This window comes from Solanum pennellii, chromosome 4 (genome assembly GCF_001406875.1).
Source record: "Solanum pennellii chromosome 4, SPENNV200".
In the NCBI taxonomy this organism is placed as follows: Eukaryota; Viridiplantae; Streptophyta; class Magnoliopsida; order Solanales; family Solanaceae; genus Solanum; species Solanum pennellii.
In genome coordinates, this window is record NC_028640.1 from 61978125 (window position 1) to 62002975 (window position 24851).

A 24851-nucleotide genomic window follows, 5' to 3' on the forward strand; every position below is an offset into this window, starting at 1 on the left:
CTACATATAATAAACAGAAAACATAAAAGAGCTGGGAATTAAATAAAACAAGGCTAAGAAAAAAAATTTACCTGGTTCTGGGCGGCGAACCGGAACTACGAGTTTGAAGAAGACGACTCCACCTCCTCAACTCGAAAAACCACAAAAACACTTTAAAATTTTTGAACTATGGGAACCAAGAATTCTCAAAATTTTATGAGTATTCTTTTGTTTTCCCCTCCAAATCCTCTTTTAAAATATTGAATGAAGTGGGTTTATATAGAAACCCAAAAATCCTCAAAAAGGATAAAATATCGATGTGGGACTATTGCAAAATTGAAAATTGTTTGAGTGACAATGTGGGAAAGGCAGATTTTTTTTTAATTTGTTTTTGTATTTGACTCAAAATGTATGAATTTTAAAATCATCGGACCAAAATTTGCTATTAAATAAATAAAGCTTCAAAATCACGAATTTTTAAAATGTTAGGCCAAAATTGGGTGTCAACAAAGACAATCCGATAAACTTCAAAATCGAACTGAACCGACCGATACGCAGCTCTAAACTAAGAAATTAATAGGCAATTTGGATAAATTCCTGTAATGTTCTTATTTTGAAAAATGCTTTGCATTTGAAGTAGTCATTTATCTCTGACTAATCAATTTTTAAAAATATTTTTATCAATATCAAAGTATATCAAGATTCCAAAAGTATTTTTTAATTTACTTTTAATTTCTAAAAATACTCTTCATCTATTTCTTCTTATAAAATATATTATATTATTAAATAATCATAAAACGACTTTTAAAATACATATCGAACGAAATAAAAAAAAATCGATGAGTTAAAAATTAGAAAAGAAGAAGAAGAAAGAAAGTGTCAATGGGAATAAAGTAGTCCAAGATTTAGAATATTTGTTAGTGTCCATACGTACGATAATAGAAAGACTTCAAATTTATTTGCCACATTTAATACTTCAACTGCTCAATGATGGGTCAAATTAAATTACAGTTTGTCTATCTATTGATTTGAGTATTTGACACATTTTAATTTGCTTTATATTACTTGATTCTATTAATTTAATATATTTTAATTTATCGATAATAATTATATATTATTTCATAATGTATTATATTATATTATATTGAATTGTATCATCTCATTTTGAATAACTATAATATATCGATAGATTGTATCATTTTTAACTATAACATAAATGATGTCACCCATCAACAATTTAAAGAATAAATCTATGAGAAAGTAGGGTACAAGGTAGAGACATTATAAAAAATTGAATAAATAACAAAATGGGGTAATTAAAATTTAAATGCTCATTGACAAAATGGGAAGAAAAAAATCAAATTAACGACATGTCACATGATCACACTAAATCAATTATTACTAACAATACAGTATAATAAAATTAAATAACAATCAAAATAAAATAACAATATAATGCGGATATAACAATTAACAATCATCCAAACAAGTTAAGAAAACTTTAATTGGAAATATATTTTATTAAATTAATCTTGGTAATAATGCTATGGAATTAAATTGAACAAGCTAAGTACACAAAACAACTATTTTGTAATATGACAGCTAACCAAGTTTGAAATTGACGAAATATATGTTTGTCTCTTAATTTTTTCAATTATTTTGGAAATTTTATATATGTACTTGAGCAGAGTAGAGTACAAACTACTCAAACTTACATTACGTATAAAAAAAATTGTAAAAATAATTTTTCAACTAATTATGTTCGATTTAATATATTTGATATGGTTTAGCTATCATGTTAATTAGCCCGTGACTTGTATAACAAGATAAGGATGGAAAATTATAAGTTAGGTAAATAAATTCAGCAGCCATGAGTGAAGATAATTTCTAAGAACTTTCATACATCAATTTCTATTTGATTTGATTTCATATGTCCAAATTAACCACCCAAATTATGGAAACCAATTTTCCTTCTAAATTTCTTATTTCCACCCCAACCTTTTTGAGAATTTGTGTTATATTTTATGCTTTGTATAAATTAGCTTTATCTTTTAGGGCTTAGCGAGATTGTTCGGGTTGAAGGACACGATCTTGTTCTGAAAAGTATAGAAGTTAAAATAAAGATTCTGACCCATGTTTTTGAGTATTAATGTGTTGTTGTGTGATTTAAAGATTTACATAAGTTTATAGCATGTTTCTAGACACTCGGGTCGAAGGACACGATCTTGTTCTGAAAAGTATAAAAACTAAAATAAAGATTCCGACTCATGTTTTTGAGTATTAATGTGTTAATGTGTGATTTAAAGCTTTACATAAGTTTATAGCATGTTTCTAGAGATGTTGTCGTACTCGAATTTCAGATGAGTTTTCAAACAATTTGAAATTACATAACTTTCAATCACACAGAACCCCTTGTATTTATCGAATATTATTAGTATTTTTAATAACCGATTATAATTTAAATAAAAGAAAATAATCTGATAAATTTTATTATATTTTGTTTATATTGAGCTTCTCTACCATTTTTAATTAATTTTTTATTTTACTAAAATAAAATTTATAATGTGCCATAACTATTTACGATCTCTACCAATTCAAAGTGGAGAGACAAAATTTTATTCCAAAAATTAGAACAATAATAGTGTGTATCACTAAACTACCCTAATGAGTAAAGAATCAAGATATAAAAGCAAAATTTGTGATGAGATGCTCTAATTGTCATCAATCTAAACACAATCAAAACAAAGACAAATCTATCTCAAGAAAAATATTAAAATAAGACTTAGAAAAGAGATTTGAGATACTCATATCTTAATCACCATAAAAGAATGTAACCCAATTAGTTAAAATATAAAGGAAATATTGAATGTAGAAAGAAATAAAAGGGAAAAAGGTGAAAGTATTCTCCACCATTATGTTTATTCCTTTTCTGTCCCATATCCACAAGCTGATACTAATTATTTTTAATTACATCAAAAATGTGGAAAGGGAAAAATCACGTAATAATGCATTTTATAATGACTTGATATAAACACCTGATGCATGTAAATTTTTTCCACTAGTATAATTTATCTCTACCTCATCTTTAGGAAGTAAGAAGCGGATCAAGTGAGCTAGTTTTCAAAACCTCCACAAATTTTAATTCATATATATATATATATATATATATACATATATATATATATATATATATATAACTTTTACATTATCAAATTATTTTATCTATAATAATGTGTATTTTCTTTGTTATTGAGTTACCGGATTAAACTTATTGTAATAAAGCAATTATATTTATTGTCATAGATTATCTTGATACTATAGTGTAATATAAGTAACTATACATTGTTAAGTAAGTAATTTTTATCCTCAATTAACCAATAATCTCATATTCAATAGTTAGAAATAAAATTATATTTATTCGAGAAAAGGTTTTAGTACTTTTAAAATGACACTTTTCGATATGAATTTAGTCAAATCTCAAAAATATAATTGAAACAATAGGCAGAGAATTAAGTTAAAGGACATATTTCTCTCCATTTATCTTATTTTCTTTTTTTGTCAAAAGATGTTTTTTTCCTTTTCCTATTATAAATTTAATTTTTCAATAACTTGTTTAAAATTATAAAATCAAATGATATATTTGCTACGACATTCAAATATTTTTTTTATTTCTTAAAATTTTTATGTCAAATTAAAATCAGGCTAACAAATTGAAACGAAAACAGTATTATCTTTGAATATTTATACGTGGACCAAAGCATTAGCAAGCCTTAAGTCTTCTCACAATGAGACGACTCATTGAAGAAGTTGATATCGTCACCTCTATGACATCATCACAACCTACGAAATAGTGCCACGTGTCAACAAAAGCACCTTCCTTGTATCCTCCAAGAAAGAATCTATGAAGGGGACTCAAAAAATAATATTAATTTTTTTATAAAAAAAGTTAAACAATAAAATAATAATAATAAAAAAATGAAAGAAAGAGCATATATAGAAACAAGACTAGAAAAGTCCATCTAACACTTTGATATATCACATTTTTCCATCTTTTCTTTCCCTTCAACTATGGAAAATTTTCCCTATAGCTCATCAAACCCTAACCCTAATTTTATCGATGCATCGGAGAATTTTGAGCTCTCCGATTATAATTATCTTTTTCTTGATGATGGATCGAGTGACGATTTTTTGTCACAAAATGAAATTGTTCAAAGTGTTTCCGATAGTAGTGGTTCATATTCAAATAATCCTACTCCAACAAGTCATAACATGCAAGTATTTTTTATTTACATAGGTTTTCGCCTTTTTTTTGGTTGATATTTTTATATGTGCTTGAAATTAATTGTTTTTATTTGTCTACGATCTTAAACAGAAAATGTATGAAAGGTATAAAGAAGGTGGATGCAAAGTCTAAGGTTGCATTTAGATTTAGATCAGAGTTGGAGGTGTTGGATGATGGATTTAAATGGAGGAAATATGGCAAAAAGATGGTCAAGAATAATCCAAATCCAAGGTAATTATAATATTTATATTAATTCTTGAATATTATTTCCCATTTTCTAAGGTAGAGGATGCGAATTAGGATAAAATGTTACTAGGTATAGTTGAGTGTTATCTTGCTTTTTGAAGGTTTGATAAAATAGTGTGATAATCAAAACACAAAGAACAAATCACATTATTTTGTTATTCTGTTCATTGTATTTATCGTAGGATTTGCACTGTTTTCCTTGTTAATTGTTATGTTTTTTTTCTACCGATTTTTTACTTTTTTGTATTTAAATTTGCTACATTTAAGCTGAGGGTTATAGAAATAGTCTCTCTACCTCCACAATATAATGATAAGATCTTCAATTCGATAGTACACTCGATCTTTCCACTTATAGGACCCCCACTGAATATTTTGTTGATTTTGTGGTATAGTGGATATCAAAAGTATTATTCATGTAACTTTCACTATATTATCCCTAACATCGGTCTTTATTAATTTCTCCTATTATAAGATCATCATTATTGATACTGCATGCGCAAAATGTCATAATTACATCTTTTAGTTTTACTATAATCATGTCATGACTATAAGTTATAGCTACTTAATTAAATTAATTTAATCTAAGATGTAATTAATGAAATGCATATCCTTACCATATCCATTTGTAGAAATAAAATTATATGTATAAATGCTAGTTGTAGAGTTTCTATAAACTAAGTGGAGAAATAGAATAGCCATCTTATCCCATACCCCCACCACACACCACACAAAAATAAAGAAGAAGAAACCAAACAGAATAACTAATAAATGTAGTGTGGATCACGTGATAAACATTACTCTATACTTTTATATATATATATATAGGTGTTCTTATAATAATTTAGCAGCCATTTGGTTTTGGATACATATATGATACATGTGACATGTATTTTCTTAACCTACCTGCTACAAGTTGGGATGACAATGGATCAGAGTGGTTCAGTTTTAGGCCTTATGCAGGTGTCAGAGTGGGTAATAAAAGTCTGGTTGGAGATTGAATTGGTAGTCTTCGTATATAGATTTGAACTTTCAGAGTTGAGTTAGGCTCAAATGACATATTTTTACAGCGGGATAGTAATGTGAGTTTTAAGCTAAGTGAGGTGAGTTAAAGTTTTTATGAATTTGCCCTGTAATAGCCCCACACGACCCCGTTTGCCATCTTTAGCTATAAGATCTTCAATCTAACATAAACATAGGAGTAACATAAATACCTAGATCAAATTTCAATACAAAAGCAAAGATAAAAAGATAGGGAGATATGGGAAGAACAAGTGGAGGGGTAAAATGGGTCGCGACGCTGATGTGACATATTATGTAGCATTCATCTATCAAAAAGTTATAATCGCATGAGAGAATATATTTTAATAATTTTTATAATGCAATAACAAATGATATATTTAATCTTTTTCGCATAGTTTAAATGGAACAAACTTTTAATCCTTTTCCTTTTTAATTTAACCTAAATTCATATAATTACATATGTTTCATAGTCATCCCTATATATAGCTCAAGTCGGTCATATAGGGTATTGATGATTTAATGGCATATAGGGTCATTTATGTACATGAATGAATGTGACATTTTTATTTTTTATTTTTAAATAAAGTAGTTTGGAATTGCCAAAGTTGAAAATACAAAAAAAAAAAATAGACAAGAAAGGGAATAGAAAAGTGACACATAAGCAGAGAAGATAAGTATGTGCTTTTTTGTTTCTGTTTATTATAATTGTAGCATCCAATCAATTATGATTTATATCTTTTCCAATATGAAAGGAAAATTATTTTGTTTCTCAACCTTAATTAAGACTCGTTCATCTTCACAAATTTATGTTACCGTGAATTCAATTATTATTACAAATTTAATTTGAAATTATTGTAAAAAGAAGTAATCCTATTAAGTGTTTTTTTTCTTTTCTCTCCCTTAATTGTTTGATAATTTAGCAATCAAAGAAGACAATATATAGAATAACTTTTTATTGGGCATAAATTCATACCAAATAGGGCCTTTATATGTCTTGAAGTAAGATTTTGATTATCAAAGATGTTTTATTAATTTTTATTGGTCCACATGATAAAGGACGTACACTTGTCTCACTTTTATTAGCAATATGAAATAAAAAAAGAATTACTAACAATTCCTTTCATTTTCTTTATGTTGATTGACCTAACATTTAGTTAAAGTTGCAAATTAAAAGTGCAAAAATATGTGATGAACAACAAGTGACACATATTCTATTTAACTCTTCCTTCATTAGTTGAGGGTATTTCACTTTAGTTTCTAATTAGGTCGTTGGAATTATTTAATTTGATTTTAAATTTTAAATTTGATGATATCGTCAAATAATGATACTGATTATCGGTGAGAGTTTTCATGAAATTCCATCGCGTCGTTTTATCATTCTTTATGTAATTATTGTTGTACCTTTTGCCAACTATTTATATTAAAAGTTGAGTTGGTCGTTATAAAAAAAATTAATAACTAGAGAAAAATATTTATGAACAGGAATTACTACAAATGTTCAAGTGGGGGATGCAATGTGAAGAAAAGAGTAGAAAGGGACAATAAAGATTCAAGCTATGTCATTACTACTTATGAAGGGATTCACAACCATGAGAGTCCTTATGTGCTTCACTACACACAATTCCCTCCCAACAATATTGCCCTTCACAATCTTCGCCTTTAGAACCTCTTAAACGTGTTAGTAAAGTTTAGTTATATATTTGTATTATGGTAGGTTCTAATGGAGCACTTTGATCATATGATAAAGTGTTTTTATTGAACATTTTCAGCTTATGTTTAAAAAAAATTGTGCACGGATTTTCAAGTGCCCAGTATATAGATAAGTTAATCGCATAAAATATATATCTTTTTTTGATTATATATACACATGATCAACATATTAATTGGAATTAACATTAATGACATTTGATTATATATACACATGATCAACATATTAATTGTGCACGGATTTTCAAGTGCCCAATATATAGATAAGTTAATCGCATAAAAAATAACATATTAATTGTGCATGGATTTTCAAGTGCCCAATATATAGATAAGTTAATCGCATAAAATATATATTTTTTTTTGATTATATATACACATGATCAACATATTAATTGGAATTAACATTCATGAAGTTTAACAGATTATTGAAGTGAATGTGTATAATTAAAGAATATGGTTAACTTATGAATGACTTTTGAGAGCAGACACACAAAAAAATTCCTAATAAATTTGAATTGACAATGTTTAACAAGAATTTATTATGTGTTTAAGTGTTAATCAGGACAAAATATAATTTTAGTGTCTAAATAAATTTACTAGCAAATTAGGAAAAATTATGCGGTTAAGCAAACTTATACTACTTATCATCATAGTTATATTTTGTTATTATTACCACTTGCCACTAACGTTAACTATTAATTAGTAGGGTTGTGTATAATTAGCCATGTTCATATAATTCCGCACATTTGTATAATTCACAACTAACAATTCTTCATTTAATTTGTATTCGTAAACGACGATAAATTTCTTTTGATTTTTCAGTTTTATCACCATATACATTCAATCTTTTTGTGTATAACTTTTAAAAGTTTGTTTAACTTGTAGTTTCGGATTTTGTATAATAATTTGTATGATTGTTTAAAGTTCATATGCTTATGTTTGTATCAATTCGTTATTTCGAGTTTATCATTTTACGTGCCCGTGGATTATCATTTAATGATTTCAGACTTTATATTACTCAAATTATACAAAAACACGTGATTATACAAATGTACTCGCGAATTATGCAAACGAAATGCAAATTATTGCTCTTTCTTGCTCACCTCTCTCCTCCATCTCCTAATCTTGCTCGCCTCTTTCCTCCCTCTCCCAATTTCACTCTCCATATATACAAATAAATATGTATACCATTACATATATGTAATTATCTAACCGATATACATATACACTTCATGATCTCTTTGCCCTCTCTTGCTCGCCTCTCTCCTCCTTTTGCAATCTCGCTCGTCACTCTCCTCCCTATAACATGTAGTTATGAATTGTAACTAGCCAACTATAAAATGAAGTGTAATTAAGCTATGTTTGATTGATTATATGCGAAAGTTTCCCAATTTAAATTTTAAAATATTGTCGATGCATTCATCCTAAAGTTTTTCATTAGATAGATCCAAATGTTTTGTATTGGGACCAACATTAGGGATGACAATGAGGCGTGTAGTGCGGGGGCGGTGCGGGTTGAGCTTAACTCGCAAAATTTTTAATCCGCTCCCCCCCATACAGCAACACTATTCATTTTCAATCCGTCCCACCCCATTCCGCATGACCCCGCCCCACATATTTTTTAAAATGTTTTCTTTTTCTAGTTATTTTTGATACTAAAAATAAAATTCATAACATAAATTTATCTTTTCATTAAGTTGTAGTAATTTAATAGGATAGTGACTTAAAATTTTATTTTTTATAGGTCAATTAGAAAACATGCAAGAAATTGTATTATTTTTTATTGAATCATTTTCATTTATAATCTTGAATTTTTTAGTAGTTTTAATGAAATTATCTTAATAAATAATGTTTTATGTATCACTATATAACATGTAAAACATTAGAATTATGTTTAAATTCACAAAAAATTACATGGACCCACAACCCGCCCGCCCCGCCCCACATTAATTTAAAAAAACCCATTTCAATCCGCCCCGCAATTGACCCGTCCCACATAAACTTAAACCCGCCCTGTCCACACAGTCTTAGACCCACCCCACCTCGCATCCACTCCGCCCCATTACCATCCCTAACCAACATGCTTTTGTTTATGTTTTCCTTAAGTTTGGTGGAGAACTAAATTAAAATTAAAATTTCTAAGACATGTCTATTTAGACCTTTCCATTTTAGTTTATAAGAGTTTTTTAGAAGTATTTAATTGACAGTCAGTATAAATAAGCTCCAGATAAAATTGCTCTTCCTTTTTAAATTAAAACACTATCTTAAAATGTTTTTTTCTTTATTTTTGGACCCTCTTCCAAAATCGATTGCAGGCACTAGTCAAAATATACAAAATCTATATAGTAATTAGGTATATTATATGTATATTTATACTTAATATACTAAATATATACATTTATCAACTATATGTTTTTTAGAGCTATCCTAAATGTAATTATCTCGAAATTTGAACAAATAAATTTTGAATTTTGAATATGAAAATTAAGTTCAAATCATGTGTGACTTGTTGAATTTCTCTTTTATAAACATGGATTGGAATGCAATTAACAATTTAAACTTCACAAAAATTACTTTATATTTTTTAGAGCTATCCAAAATATAATTATCTCAAAATTTGAACAAACAAATCTTGTTGAATATGAAAATTAAGTTCAAATCATGTTTGACTTTATGAATTTCTCTTTTGTAAACATGGATTAGAATGCAATTAACAATTTAAACTTCACAAAATTTACTTTCAAAATTTAGACTCATCGATACTTCAAACTAGACATACATATTTGAAGTTTGACCTTAGTAAGCTAAATGTTTGACGCATATCTCATAATTTTATCTTCGACAAGCTTTTGATTCATATTAGGAGTTATTTGGTGTGAGATATATGTGAGGTGTAAGTTATAGTAATTCCACAAATAAAATGTAGAATTATTTTATCCAGTGTTTGGTTGGAGGTATTAGACACTCTTCTATAACTATTTATATCTTAGTGATGGGATAAATTATTCAATACATGATAAAATAACCTATCACAAGATAACTAATCTCGAAATAACTTGTTTTTAACCAAACAACCTTGAAAGTTTGTTTGCACAAATAAGATTCTTTTTTAGAAATAACAAACATAATAGATATAATAAAGCTCTATAACTACAGTTTGTATAAATGCGCTCCACAATTATAGTTATGTTTGCTATCTAAGTTGCAGTTTGTATATTTTGCTTACGAATATACAGATAGAGTAATTATATACAAATGGGTAAATCATATACAAATTCTAGATTTATACGATCAAAAACTAAATTATACAAATTGTGAATTTATATAATTTAGACTAATAACAAGAATTGAGGAAACTATAGCCGTAAATTATATTTTTGTAAACTATGGCTATAGTACCTAATATAGGCTAAATGTTTGCTGTTCTGTATAACTTTTCAACTTTCACAAATAGCAAACACAAAAATCATATTTGTATGCTATAGCTATAGTTTGCATAATTACGTTTCATAGCAAACATATTATGACTATTTTGATATACATATATAAAAGAAGCAATTGTATAATTCGCTTGCTCTTCTTCATATTTGTATGATTTCGCTAGCAGGTCAGTTATATAAATTGTTGTCAGCCTCTCGTCTGTATAAATTGTTGGCAGCCTCTCAATTCAATTTTATGTGTTTGTATATCAGTATAAAATTTAAATTTGTATACAATTGAACCGATATAAAATTTTGCATATCAAATACCACTCTCTCGCATTATACAAACATAAATTATACATTATTTTGTTTTAAGCTGTGTTTGTATAAAGAGAGAAAGAGAGACAAGAGAATATTTTTATTATATAATTATAAGTGTATAGAATGAACATATATGTATTTTCATGTGTATATACAATTTTTCTCTCGCTCTATTCAAACAGAAACACAATTTATACATTTCTGTTTGTATAAAGCGAGAGAGGCAATGGAGAGACTAGCGAACCAGAGATAATTCCAAGGCGAGAGGCGACTGACAACAATTTACTATGAACACAATCGAATCAAACTGTTATTATAACATTTAATTTGAATTAATAATTTGCTATTATATAACATTTTCTCAATAATAGAGATAACCCAAATATTGGAGTACATGGATCATGCTTAGTGTAATTGGGCTACAACCAGCCTTTTGGGCTTCCAATTCTGGTCGGTGAATCAACCGTCTAAACTGTCTTTTCGTAGCTCTTGATGAACAATCTTGCTTGATCTCTATACAAATCTTCCCAGAAAGTTTACAAAATATATACTTCAATCACTACTATAGTGCTATAAAACCAAGAAAATAATTGATGCCCAAAACACCCGATTGGTCTTTTGATGCAAAATATAACTAGTTGAAATCACTCATTTCAAGATTGGTTGATAGATCTACTGTATTGGGTTTTGGGTTAATCCTGTGTATGGTTTTGAATCTTATGGGTATTTGAAAAATGGGTTGTTGATATTGAAGTGCTTCATGGGTATGTTTGTTATGTGATGGGTTTTGAAGAAATGTTGTTTGTTGTGGAGATTCAGAGTTTTTTATGGTAACTTGAGTTGATTAGCTGATTTGGGTTGGTTTGAAAATTTTATTTTTGTGAAAAAAATTGGATCTTTTCTGTTGGTTTTGATTTGGGGTTTTTGAGGAGATGATGTTTTGGAGGGAAAGGGAAAGGGAGACTAAAGAACAGAATGGTGGTCCACCTTGTGGACAAGTTAGGGTGCTTGTTGTTGGAGATTCAGGTATTGAGCTACATGCAAATGTTCTAGTTTCCATCTTTTGATTCTATTTTTCTTATTTATCTTCCTTGTTATGTATCTTGTTGAACTTGGTTTCTAGTTTGTAGTTTGGTGTTTGATGGTAAAATATAGTTGCATAGATTCAGATAACCAATAGATGCTAATAGTATGAGGTCTTTGATTTATTGACATAGTTGGTTTTAGGCTGGACTCGAGGATGGAGGATGTGTCTTAGCTATCAATGAAGGGGGTGGATGTTTTGGGAATCAGGGTTCCAAATCCTTATAGAGACAGAACACTTGGTTATTTCTTCTCATCTGTTTAGGCCTTAGTGAGCGGAGTTACTCGATGCGCGCGAAAGTGATCGTATGTAGCGAGTGCTCGGTAGAATACTTGAGGTGTGCACAACTGGCCCAGACTCCACCTTTATCCGTTAAAACAAAGACATAGGTTCTTTTGGACTTCTCGCAATTGAAAATTTTTGGTCAATACAATATGATGCAGTATTTATTTAGAAACTAAGAGTTGTTTTCTATTGTTATTAAAAAATTGGTAATGAGACATTAAACTGTTTATGACTGGAAGATTTTTTTAACCTACTAAATTTGGAGGATAATGGGTACTACATGCTGTTACATCCGTTTGAAAAACATAGTAATGATTGATCCAAGTTATTTATAGTGTGACCACGTCTTACTATTGTGTTACATTGTGGTTCATAGCTGTGGTGAGATGATTGCTAATATGTTAGGGGCTACTGAACACTATCTTAAGGTTATTTAGTGTTGGTGTAAATGTATGGGGAAAGCTGATTATTAAGAGTATTTTTGCAATGCTATATTTATCAAGAAAGAAATAAAATTAATTTCTTTCAATATTATGATGACAACAGATATTGACGCATGTTTTCATTCTTATAAGTATGTACAACCAAACATTAGCCTCATTTGCTCTTGATTAATCATCTTCTGAGTTCACTGTTCAGTGGCTCAATCCAAAATATATCAATATTTTTTGGATGCCATACTTTTTTTTGGTTGAAATGAACTGAATGTTTTGGATATGATCTTCTGAATGCCCTTCATATAGTACGATCAATTGATATTATTTGCTTAATTTCTTCCCTTAAACATCCTTAGGTTGCATGCTCATAGATTCAAAATGTGACGAAGCATTTTAAACGGAAAGTTTTGTTAGTTGTCGATGCAGTGTTTTATGATGCTAAATCAGTAGTTAGTACATCTAGTGCATTAAGCTCCTGTGGTAGTGACTTTGTTAACTTATCAGAAGTTCCGAAAGTAAAATATGCCCCTATTTGGTGTTCTCTGGTCCTTTAGCCCCATCTACAGCTCCATTTATACATAGGGTGGATAACCTGTGCACTAGGCAACAGTGGATATGCCTGAATTTTCCAAGAGTAAAATATGCCCCTATTCTGTGTTCTCTGGCCTTTCATTCCATATGCAGCTCCATTATACATAAGGTGAATAACCTGTGCACCAGGCAACAGTGGATCTACCTGAATTCTCTTAAGTTCTCCCTGAGATATTCCTCTAGCTTCGGAACATCTAGGAATGTTTCGAAGTCCAAATACTACTTGATACGGATATTGCAACGATCCGTATATATTATTTACTTCTCCTGTTCTGAGCTTTGATTTTTCCACTTAAAATAAGCTGGACTAGCATCATTGTCCTTGACATGTAGTGTGGGATACTGCATGATAGCAGTCTTCCACGAGTCTGACAATCTTTGAGATTCACTTTTTAACTTCTTTGCCATTGTTGAGTGAGGGCTAGTTGCACGGATTCTGTAAATGATCCATTTTTTAGTCTATTAACCTGAGTACTACACTTTGTGGACTCAAGATATTGTCCTTTTCCCCCGGCCTCTCCCCCTTCTCTGTCTCTTCTGCTTAGGCAACACTTCCCTGAATTGGATTATCAGTCAATGGCATCCTACAAATCTTGAACAAAAATTGACAGATCAGTCATCTGAAAGTGCGCCCCCCCTCCCCCCCCAAAAAAAAAAAATAAAAAATAAAATAAGAGGGCTTCAATTAGTCCAACACTCCAACTGTCTAAGTATTTAAAAACGAATGATAAGAAGGTGACATGTCAATTAAACATTACTTGACATATACTTATCTGCAATTTAAATGCAGAAAAGTATATGTCAGGTATTGTTTAGTTGACTTCTTAGTTCTTATCGTCTGTTAACTTAGACAGTTAGACTAATTGAAGCCCTTTTGGGGGTTTCAATTAAAAATAATAATTTGAAGCTCTTTTTGGAGTTTGACAATTAACAGATGATGCACGGATGGACTTGGAAGCTAGATAAGCTGCCAGTAAATGAGATTCCACTTCTAACAATGACTCCGTAGCTCCGATATCTGTCCTTATTTGTGTGAAGGAAGAGTTTACAACTTATAGCTTCTTTGGATCCTTTAATAGTCTTTGAGGACCGCCATTTGATTTTTTAAAAATGAAGCAACAGCAGCAAAACAAATAGCTTTGAGGATCACCACTTAAAATTCATTCGTGGGGATGGAAATTTTTGTAGTTGGGAGTATACTGAAAATAGGTGTTCCATTTACTGCTTCATACTTTTCCTGTGTACTTTTTTGCTTTCGTAGTCATGCTTGGCTTTTAGCCTTTATGAAAAGTCCAGTCCTGGATACATTAGATGAAGCACTGGTGGAATATTTCGTTAGGTACACTAGATTTTCGTCTTCTATTTGTATAATCTAAAGTTCATCCTGATGTAGTCTTCTCATTCAGTGTTCAAGTCTTTCCTGTTTGGTGTTAGTTTTCCCCCCTGTGAATTCAGACTTTGTAAGTAGTGCAGGATATTAGCTTCTCCCTTTTTATTTCTACACTGCGATTCCTTGTATTCGACTCCTAGTTTCACCATATTTCTGCTTCATATTTTCTGGTAGGTGTGGGGAAGACTTCTCTTGTTCATCTGATTCTCAATGGTTCTTCCATCGTTCGTCCTCCTCAAACAATTGGCTGTACAGTCGGAGTAAAAGTATGATCCACAGGATTTTGTTCTTCCTATACTATGAAAATGTCCTGAGAATGCATGTCACATAGAAACTAATCTTTTCCTGTTTCTTCTGTAAAGCACACTAATGGAAATTCTGGTAGCTCCTCAACTAGCATAAAAGGTGATGCCGAGAGAGATTTTTTTATCGAACTCTGGGATATATCAGGACATGATCGTTACAAAGATTGCCGATCTCTGTTCTACTCACAAATTAATGGTGAGCAACTAGCTTCATCTCTTAAACTGTTTTGCATGCATAATATTATTTGCTTATGCAAACATGTACAAGTTACAATATCTATTCTGGATGACCTAATGACCTGTAGCTGATACCTGATCATAAATGTCAGAAGATGGTTAAAGCACGAAAATGTTTAAGAGAACTGATTATGTGAGTTCATTTAAACAGAAACCAGAGATGCTTTTACATGTTTGTTATCAAATTTTTGTTGCTTACATTTTCCCTTCATTTGGGAAAGGTTAATGGAAGAATCTCTTTCTGTGATGTAACTTTCTGATGATAGTCTGGTGAAATCATTTTTATTTCCACTCGAGATGTTACTTTTATATACTCCATCTCTCTTCTCTAAGATGGTGGGAAGAGATTACTTTGTATAACTCGTTCATCCTGATGATGGTCGGATGAAAACTAATATGGACGATTTTCAATTTCCACCTTAGGTGTTATCTTTGTATATGATCTATCTCAAAGAAGGACAAAGACAAGCTTGCAGAAGTGGGCTGTAGAGATAGCAACAGCAGGAACATTCTCAGCTCCTCTAGCTTCAGGAGGTCCTGGTGGTCTCCCTGTTCCTTACATTGTCATTGGCAATAAAGCAGATATCGCTACAAACGAGGGTGTTAGAGGAAGCAGTGGCAATCTTGTTGATATGGCTCGGCAGTGGGTTGAGAAGCAAGGTCTACTTCCTTCAAGTGAAGAGATCCCACTGACTGAGAGTTTTCCTGGTGGTGGAGGTCTTATTGCGGTAATTTAATACTACCAAATTGTATTGATTCATATATGAGAACTTTTAAAAGAGTGATGCATCTTGTTTTGTTAAGAAAAACAATTGTCTTTCAGGCAACATATTTTCTGATGCTTGAGCTGTTAATGCGGAAGTGTTCTTACTTATTTATCCATGCTAGTACATTAAGATCAGCTTGTCATTGTGGTCTCGCATAGTGTTTACACTAGTCAATTCAAGTCTTTATTGCCATAGCAATATAAGTCTTCATCTTTTTCTTGTTCGGTTAATGCTTATTAAGGCTATAGCAGTCTAGGGAGGTCCAAAGGTTTGAAACTCTTTTCTTATTTAAATCTGAAGGAAATTACCTTACCCTATTCTCAAACTTTTTTTAAGCTCTACAACCTCCCACCCCCACCCCCCGGCATTTTCTTGTGTTTGAAGATGAAAAAATTGGTTGCCAGTCTTGCACATGAAGAAAGAGATTGTTGACTTAAATAATCTGCCACTGAAACAGTGTTAACTTTCCCATTGTTAGTTAATATAGTTAGGCTGTTAGTTTTCCTATTTTCTGTTAATACAGTTGGTTAGTTAGTTTAGCATGCACATGGTTAGTTAGCTGCAGATTCTGTTACTTAATATGTGTGTGTTGTAAACGTGAGTGGAGTGATTGGAGTTAGTTAGAGGAATTGCTGCACTAAGTTTGCATTTATATACAGATCACATGTAAAATCTGCACTGATGAATGATAAGCTTTCCCTTCTTTCTCTTCTTCTTCTTCTTCANATATATACAGATCACATGTAAAATCTGCACTAATCAATGATAAGCTTTCCCTTCTTTCTCTTCTTCTTCTTCTTCAAACTTAACTTGTTCCTAGAAGCTACAATGGAGTAATTTCAAACTCGNAAACTTAACTTGTTTCTAGAAGCTACAATGGAGTAATTTCAAACTCGTAGCTAGAATTTTGTCATGGTATCAGAGCGAGGCTAGATCAGAACAGTGTAGGCTGTGAAGAAGACAAGGCTGAGTATAAGCTGTGAAGAAGACAACTGAAGAAGACAAGGCTGAGTGTAGGCTGTGAAGAAGACAACAACAGGCAACAATGGTGGCTGGAAGAATTGATCCAAATGATCCACTTTATATAGGTCCATCAGATGCTTCAAGTGCAGTTTTGATTCCTATCAAACTCACAGGACCTGAAAATTATGGAGTATGGAGTAGGTCCATGAGAATTGCTTTAACAGGGAAGAGGAAAATTGGATTCATTACGGGAGCTTGCAGCAGATCTCTGTATCGAGATGAGTTACATGAACAATGGGAAACATGTAACGCAATTGTGCTATCTTGGTTGATGAATTCAGTTAGTGAAGATCTTCTAAATGGAATAGTATATGCTACCAGTGCTTATGTAGTTTGGCAAGACTTGAAAGAGAGGTTTGACAAGGTTAATAGAATGAGAATCTATCAATTGTACAGGGAGATCAACACAATCTCACAAGGTACTGATTCTGTTTCATCATACTACACAAAACTGAAGAACTTGTGGGGGGAATTTGATGCACTTATGCCATCTCCTAGCTGTGCTTGTCCAAAATCCAAAGAATATGCTGATCATCTGTACCAGCTTAGGCTAATTCAGTTTCTTAGTGGGTTGAATGAGTCGTATGAACAGGCTAAGAGGCAAATCTTGCTAAAAGGTGTTACTCCTACCATTAATCAAGCTTATGCTATGATTATAGAAGATGAGCTGCAACAACAAACAGCTTGTATGACTATTGGTAACAAGGTATCTGATGTAGTGGCTATGAATGTTAACAGAGGAAACAATTATAATCAAGGAAACCAGGTTAACAAAGGAAGAAGATGTGAACATTGTCAATATACTGGGCATACCAAGGAGAATTGTTACAGGCTAATTGGTTATCCAGCTGACTGGAAACACAGGAAAAGATCTGGTTTTAATAATGCAAAGTCAGGTCACATGCATTCTTCACCTGGAGGAAATAACCATAACATTGTTGGAGAAGTTAACAATACATCCAAAGAGAACTCTGGAGAAGCCTCTTCTAGTCATCATGAAGTAAACAATGCATTTGTTGCTAGAGGACATGCATTCACTGATGGAGAATACAAGCAAATAATGGACATGTTAGGGAAAGATAAGAGGGAAGTAAAGCAGGCCAACATGACAGGTATGGCAGATTGTTTTTCAACTAATGTTGCCTCTCATTGTTGGATAGTAGATTCTGGTGCTTCTCATCATATTACATCAAATGAACATTTACTGAAAAATAGTAAATGTACAGCTAATTCCCACCAAGACAAAGTGAACTTACCTACAGGTGACAAGGTCTCCATAACACACATAGGAGATACACATTTGTTTAACAATGAGATGATCAAAGATGTGCTGTGTGTACCTGAGTTCAAGTTCAACCTGTTGTCTGTATCACAGTTAACTAAGGAACTGTCTTGTTTTGTTTCCTTTTACCCTGAATTCTGTATATTTCAGGATCTTTACAGTGGCAGGGTGAAGGGGATTGGTAGGGAAGAAGGGAGCCTGTACATATTCAGAACTGATTCTGACAAGAAGAGCAAATGTGAAACTCAAAGTCCTCAGAAGATTGTTGCAGAGGTATCACTACAAGATTGTGAACTGTGGCATAGAAGGCTTGGTCATCCTTCAAACCAAGTATTACATTGTTTAGACATATTACATAATAATAAAGACAGTGATCTACTTACCAGTTGCACAGTGTGTCCATTAGCTAAACAAACTAGATTGTCATTCCCTATCAGTACATCAAAGACCTCTAAATGCTTTGAAATTGTTCACATGTATCTTTGGGGACCATATAAGGTTCCCACATTTGATAAGAAATACTATTTTCTTACAGTTGTTGATGATTACAGCAGATATACTTGGGTACATTTACTACAGCTCAAATCTGAAACTATAGTAGCTATAAATACTTTCTTTACATTGATAAAGAATCAGTTTGGGTGTGTAATCAAGACTGTAAGGTCAGACAATGGAACAGAATTTTTCAACTCTCAATGCAAAGGATTGTTTACAAGTCTGGGCATTGTACATCAGAGTAGTTGTCCTCACACACCACAACAAAATGGTGTAGTGGAGAGGAAACATAGACACATATTGAATGTAGCTAGAGCCATCAGATTTTAGTCTTGTATGCCACTTAGATTCTGGGGAATTTGTGTTCAAGCAGCTGTGTATTTGATCAACAGACTACCATCATCCAATCTTCATAACAAAAGTCCATATGAGAGGCTGTTTTTTAAGTCTCCTAATATCAGCCATTTAAGAGTGATGGGCTGTCTTGGTTATGCTTCTGTTATTCCTAGGAATGATAAATTCTCAGAGAGAGCAAAGCCTGTGATCATGATGGGATATTCAGAAACTCAGAAGGGCTATTTGGTAATGGATATACAAACTAAGAAGTTCCTAGTGAATAGAGATGTGGTATTTCAAGAACATATCTTTCCTTTTGCCAATTCAAAACCTTCACAAGCACCTGTTAATGAGTTATTACCTGATAGCCTTGAAGAAACAAATGATTCAGAGGGGACAGCACATGATGATTGTACACAGATAGACACACAGATTTCTACTAGTTTGAGTGATGTTCCTGATGAGATATTGCATACTCAGCATGAAGAGGTGCTGATCCAAGACTTAAATGTTGATTCAGTGTCTTCTAGAAAGTCATCTAGACCTACCAAGCCTCCCATTTGGATGAAAGATTATATGACTACTACTCTTGGACAGAATAGTAAGTATCCTCTGGCAAATCATCTTAGTTATGATCATATGTCATCAAACTATCATAGCTACCTAGCTAACTTTTCAGATTCAGTAGAACCTCAAACATTTGGCCAAGCTTGTAAAGATCCAAAATGGATTGAGGCTATGAAATTAGAAGTTAAAGCTCTTGAAGATAACAAAACATGGTTGGTGGTTGATTTACCTTTAGGTAAACATACTGTTGGTTCTAAATGGATCTACAAGATCAAATACAAAGCTGATGGAGACATAGAAAGATTTAAAGCTAGACTTGTAGCTAAGGGTTATAGTCAACAAGAAGGATTGGATTATCATGATACATTCTCACCAGTTGCCAAAATGGTAACTGTTAGAAGTGTAATTGCAGTGGCAGTTTCAAAAGGATGGTTTCTTTACCAAATGGATGTATACAATGCTTTTTTACAAGGAGATTTGGATGAGGAAGTATATATGGAGATGCCTGAAGGTTTCAGATCTCAAGGGTCAACCAAAGTTTGTAAATTGCTTAAGTCCTTGTATGGACTTAAGCAAGCATCCAGACAATGGAATATCAAATTGACTAACACTTTGTTATCTGCAGGCTTCACTCAAAGTTCTTATGATTACTCATTGTTTACTTTGAAGAAGCCAGAGGGGATGGTCATTGTACTGATCTATGTTGATGATTTACTCATTACTGGTGACAATGAGTTATTAATCAAAGAAGCAAAAGAAGTATTGCATCAGAAGTTTAAACTCAAAGATTTAGGAGAACTCAAATATTTCTTAGGAATTGAGGTGCTAAGGTCCAAAACAGGTGTTATCTTGAATCAAAGGAAATACATATTGGAGCTTATATCTGATATAGGATTGAGTGGTGCAAAACCTGTGAATACACCATTAGAAACTAACTTGAGGTTGACATCAGTAGAATTTGATCAAACTGCTGGAATACAAGGAGATGATGAGCTAATGGACAATTCAGCTTATCAAAGATTAGTGGAAAAATTGATGTATGCTACCATTACAAGACCTGACATTAGTTATGCTGTGCAAACTCTAAGTCAATTTATGCAACATCCAAAAGGGTCTCATTGGGAAGCAGCTATCAGAGTGGTGAGATACTTAAAAGGAACAGTTGGTCAGGGCATATGGCTGAAGGCTCAACCAGCTACAACATTAACATGTTGGTGTGATTCAGACTGGGCTGCATGTCCTAATACTAGGAGGTCAGTAACAGGCTACATAGTGAAATTTGGAGATTCTTTAGTGTCTTGGAAGTCCAAGAAACAACAGACAGTGTCTAGAAGTTCAGCTGAAGCTGAATACAGAAGCATGGCTTCAGCAGTAGCAGAAGTGACATGGTTGGTAGGGTTGTTCAATGAGCTCAATGTACCAATACAAATGCCAATCACACTATGGAGTGATAGCAAATCTGCCATTCAGTTGGCTGCAAATCCTGTGTTCCATGAGAGAACCAAGCACATCGAAATAGATTGTCATTTCATTAGAGACAAAGTCAAGACTGGATTGATTCAAACAGAGTATGTACACACACATCAACAAATTGCTGATCTATTAACCAAAGGACTGAGTCAGGCTCAACATCTTCATCTGTTAGGCAAGCTAGGTGTGCTTAACATACTGCACCCTTCAGCTTGAGGGGGAGTGTTAACTTTCCCATTGTTAGTTAATATAGTTAGGCTGTTAGTTTTCCTATTTTCTGTTAATACAGTTGGTTAGTTAGTTTAGCATGCACATGGTTAGTTAGCTGCAGATTCTGTTACTTAATATGTGTGTGTTGTAAACGTGAGTGGAGTGATTGGAGTTAGTTAGAGGAATTGCTGCACTAAGTTTGCATATATATACAGATCACATGTAAAATCTGCACTAATCAATGATAAGCTTTCCCTTCTTTCTCTTCTTCTTCTTCTTCAAACTTAACTTGTTCCTAGAAGCTACAATGGAGTAATTTCAAACTCGTAGCTAGAATTTTGTCAAACAGGTTGTGTTTTCCTTCGACATGTTGATTTTCATTGCTTCTCCTTTTTTTTGATAATTTTTTATTATTGGTTTGGAGCTAATTAGATTTGAATGATTGCTAGATTAATTCTCAAATCTTTTCTTTTTGGTCCATCATTTTTTTCTTCTTCATGGCTGAACTTTTATTCGTTACATGTCTCAGTTCCATTATTAGAAGGACGTTCCTGTAGGTCTGAGCTGTTCATCAACATGTGTTTTGAGTTTGACAAATTAAAGCATTTGTTTTGGCCTTGTCATCATAGGCTATCTTTTCGTTGCATAGCAACCAAATCCTCTAAAAGAAAAGTAGCAAAGAACAATAGCTACTTTGTTATATTGGGTAATCTGAAGCTTTCAGAAAAAAACTTTTAGCTTCTTTTCGGATAGGAAGCTTATGAAATAAGCAGCTTCTATTTCCTATCAGTTGATTTTTCTCTGAGGAGCTTGCTAATTGTGAGGATACTTGCCAGTGAATGTCGGTTTCTCTATAAGAATTATGGTAAACATAAAGAAGCAGTTGCAGTGAGTTGTGGGACATGTACTCCGGCCTGTTATCAAATTGAATGATAGATATGCTTTCTCTATACCCCAGCTGTTCTTTTACCCTTGCTCCCCACAATCCCTGCCCAGCAACTCTCCTCGAAATTTTAAACATGCATCCGGCTGTAAGAAGTCTTGTGACTAACAATCACGGCGAATGTTGAGTTTATACATGTCTATCATAAATGGTGAATAAGAAGTTCAATTTTCATTTTTAAGCAAGTGTCGGGGGATCTACATGTGTAATGTTTTTCACTCCTTGTAATCTTGCAGGCTGCCAAGGGAGCAAGATATGACAAAGAAGCTGTCATGAAGTTTTTCCGCATGGTTTGTATATTATTGCTTTGCATCTAAAGTGAGATTTACTTAGTCTATCCTACATTATTGAAGTGTGGGGTTCGCTATTTTCAGTTAATCAGGAGGAGATACTTCTCAGATGATCTACCCGGTAATCATTGGTCTTCTCCAGTTCAGAAACCACTACACGGGTCGAGCGAAATTTCAAATGATGATGATCATTTGTATAAAAGTAAAAGTTCAAGGTATGCCTTTTGAATTCAGTGAAAATTGGCTGCTGTTAACGCCTTCCATACTTACTGAAAAACATGTTTCATCTTTTGTTGTCGGTTGGTTGATGATCACTGACCGTGAACCTATGTTGTTCGGCTCTTCAAAAATGCTGACATGTGCATGTCAGATCCTCCAAAAGTAGTGCATTTTGGAAGATCCAACCTGGGTGTGCCAACATTTTGGGGAGTCCGAGCAACATAAGCGAACTATGAAGGATTGTGTGACAAAGCAACCTGCCCCATATCTGTTCCAAAATTACTTGTTATTTTGTATTATGGGTTTCTGTTTGATATTTCAATGACAGTAAGGTCTTTTTCTCTTCATGTTGGATGTGAACATAGTTGAATGTCTACCTTACCAGTAGTTTATAGACCTGGTGCTCCATCACCCAAGAAGTGGTGCTTGGCTTGTTGCCATTTATGGTGAACTTCCCAAGTGTCATGGATAGAATGGCATGACCATCTTGAATGATTAGATAACTCCTCTTTCCTTAAGCAAGGGGAGGAGAATGGGGAAAAAAATCACATAAAAAATATTTTGATAGCTGTCCAATAAAGATTAACTCACCTAAGGTGGTGCCAAATGAATGGATCTTATCACTGTCCATTAATGATAAATGATAGATTGAATCGCCGAATTGGAAAAATAGGGTTCTATCCTAAAGCTATGCCGTTGCACCTTTAGTATTTGTGCTTACTAGTGGATGAATGCTTGCTATCCTTGTTCTGAAGTGTCGGTGTCAAGACGAGTTTGTGGTTGATTTGGATGGAGACTTTTATGTTATAGAGTAGTGTCATATTCAGTGACAGCAGTGCCTTCTTACTCGTCTTGTCTTCAGTAACTGCATCTTTGTTTGTGTTCTTCTAATCGTATTCATAATCTGTCTCCTGTTTGTTGCAGTTATATCGGAGACTCTTACAAGTACAACACACTCCCTCCTTTACCAGCTCAACGCAATCTCACACCGCCTCCCACTCTTTACCCGCAGCAACCCATGTCCACACCTGACAATTATAGCATCCCCAGATTTGCTAGCACGCAAGACATGAGCAGTGCCAGATATAAGCGTTCAGATATCAACGTTTGATGATCATTCTTCCTTTTTAATGTTTTCAGGACATAATCTGTGAAAAGCTTGTCTTGTAATATGCAGTTTCAATTCATTCTTTTTAACTCATTGTGAGGTTCTTGAAATTGTAGGGTAAAGTTGAAAGGCTTATTATATAATACAAAGATCTTTGAAGTTTATACAAAGATCTTTGATATAGGAAGCACCATTTCTTTTTTCCTTTTGTTTTGTATTTGAAAGGGTGTAGAAGTTTAGTTAAATTTGCCATGACATAATGTCCCACTCTCCATATATAGTTTTCAACTTATGGTGTGCGTGTAAATTGGTCTGGACATAACTGCTATTAAAACGATTGCCCTTTCAATTTTATTATACTCTCTCCGTTCGGTATTGTTTGTCATGGGGTTTCTATTTTTAAAGTCAAACTATAAAAACTTTGACTAACATTTTAAAATGCATTTTTTCATCATCTCAATATGCAAAAAATTGTAATCATAGTACTTTTCATATAATTTTAGAATATCTAATTTTTTTGTTTAAAATAGCAAATTAATGTGATTTAATTTACCTTTAAAAATTAATCGAATTGACTTTCGATAAGCCTAATATGACAAATATTTCTGGATAAAGAGAGTATTATACATGTGTTTTTTATAATAAGAGCTAAAGTAATGATACATCAAATTCGTTGAGCATGACAATTTGTGTCAAAAGGTATATATCAAAATCTTTGTACTCTTACCGTGTATGGAGGTACCACAACATATCCGTTTAAAATAGTTAAAACATGTCATTCGATAATCGATATCAATTTATACGATAATTTTATCACATACCTAAAACTATAGAA

The 24851-nt window shown here is 32.5% G+C and overlaps 2 protein-coding genes across 2 annotated transcripts; both read left to right on the forward strand.

Moving 5' to 3' along the window:
* Positions 1–3974: 3974 nt before the first annotated feature.
* On the forward strand, positions 3975–7365 carry LOC107017133 (probable WRKY transcription factor 51). The gene is made up of 3 exons (XM_015217407.2): positions 3975–4250; positions 4352–4492; positions 7010–7365. Exons 1-3 carry the CDS (start codon positions 4048–4050, stop codon positions 7188–7190), a joined length of 525 nt encoding a protein of 174 aa, XP_015072893.1. The 5' UTR covers positions 3975–4047; the 3' UTR covers positions 7191–7365.
* A 4028-nt stretch (positions 7366–11393) lies between these two features.
* LOC107015773 (small GTPase LIP1) lies at positions 11394–24370 on the forward strand. Its single transcript, XM_015216175.2, has 7 exons — positions 11394–12003; positions 14939–15030; positions 15127–15265; positions 15730–16034; positions 22636–22689; positions 22774–22904; positions 23833–24370. The coding sequence occupies exons 1-7, from the start codon at positions 11910–11912 to the stop codon at positions 24017–24019; spliced, it is 1002 nt and encodes a 333-aa protein (XP_015071661.1). The 5' UTR covers positions 11394–11909; the 3' UTR covers positions 24020–24370.
* Positions 24371–24851: the final 481 nt, after the last annotated feature.

What these genes read in the sequence shown, in the direction of transcription:
- LOC107017133 (XM_015217407.2), top strand. Translation starts at nt 4,048, where the DNA reads ATGGAAAATTTTCCCTATAGCTCATCAAACCCTAACCCTAATTTTATC. An exon ending in ACTCCAACAAGTCATAACAT is followed by an intron (nt 4,251 to 4,351) that starts GCAAGTATTTTT and finishes GATCTTAAACAG; the next exon opens with AAAATGTATGAAAGGTATAA. An exon ending in AAGAATAATCCAAATCCAAG is followed by an intron (nt 4,493 to 7,009) that starts GTAATTATAATA and finishes ATTTATGAACAG; the next exon opens with GAATTACTACAAATGTTCAA.
- LOC107015773 (XM_015216175.2), top strand. Translation starts at nt 11,910, where the DNA reads ATGATGTTTTGGAGGGAAAGGGAAAGGGAGACTAAAGAACAGAATGGT. An exon ending in GCTGTACAGTCGGAGTAAAA is followed by an intron (nt 15,031 to 15,126) that starts GTATGATCCACA and finishes TCTTCTGTAAAG; the next exon opens with CACACTAATGGAAATTCTGG. An exon ending in TCATGAAGTTTTTCCGCATG is followed by an intron (nt 22,690 to 22,773) that starts GTTTGTATATTA and finishes CGCTATTTTCAG; the next exon opens with TTAATCAGGAGGAGATACTT.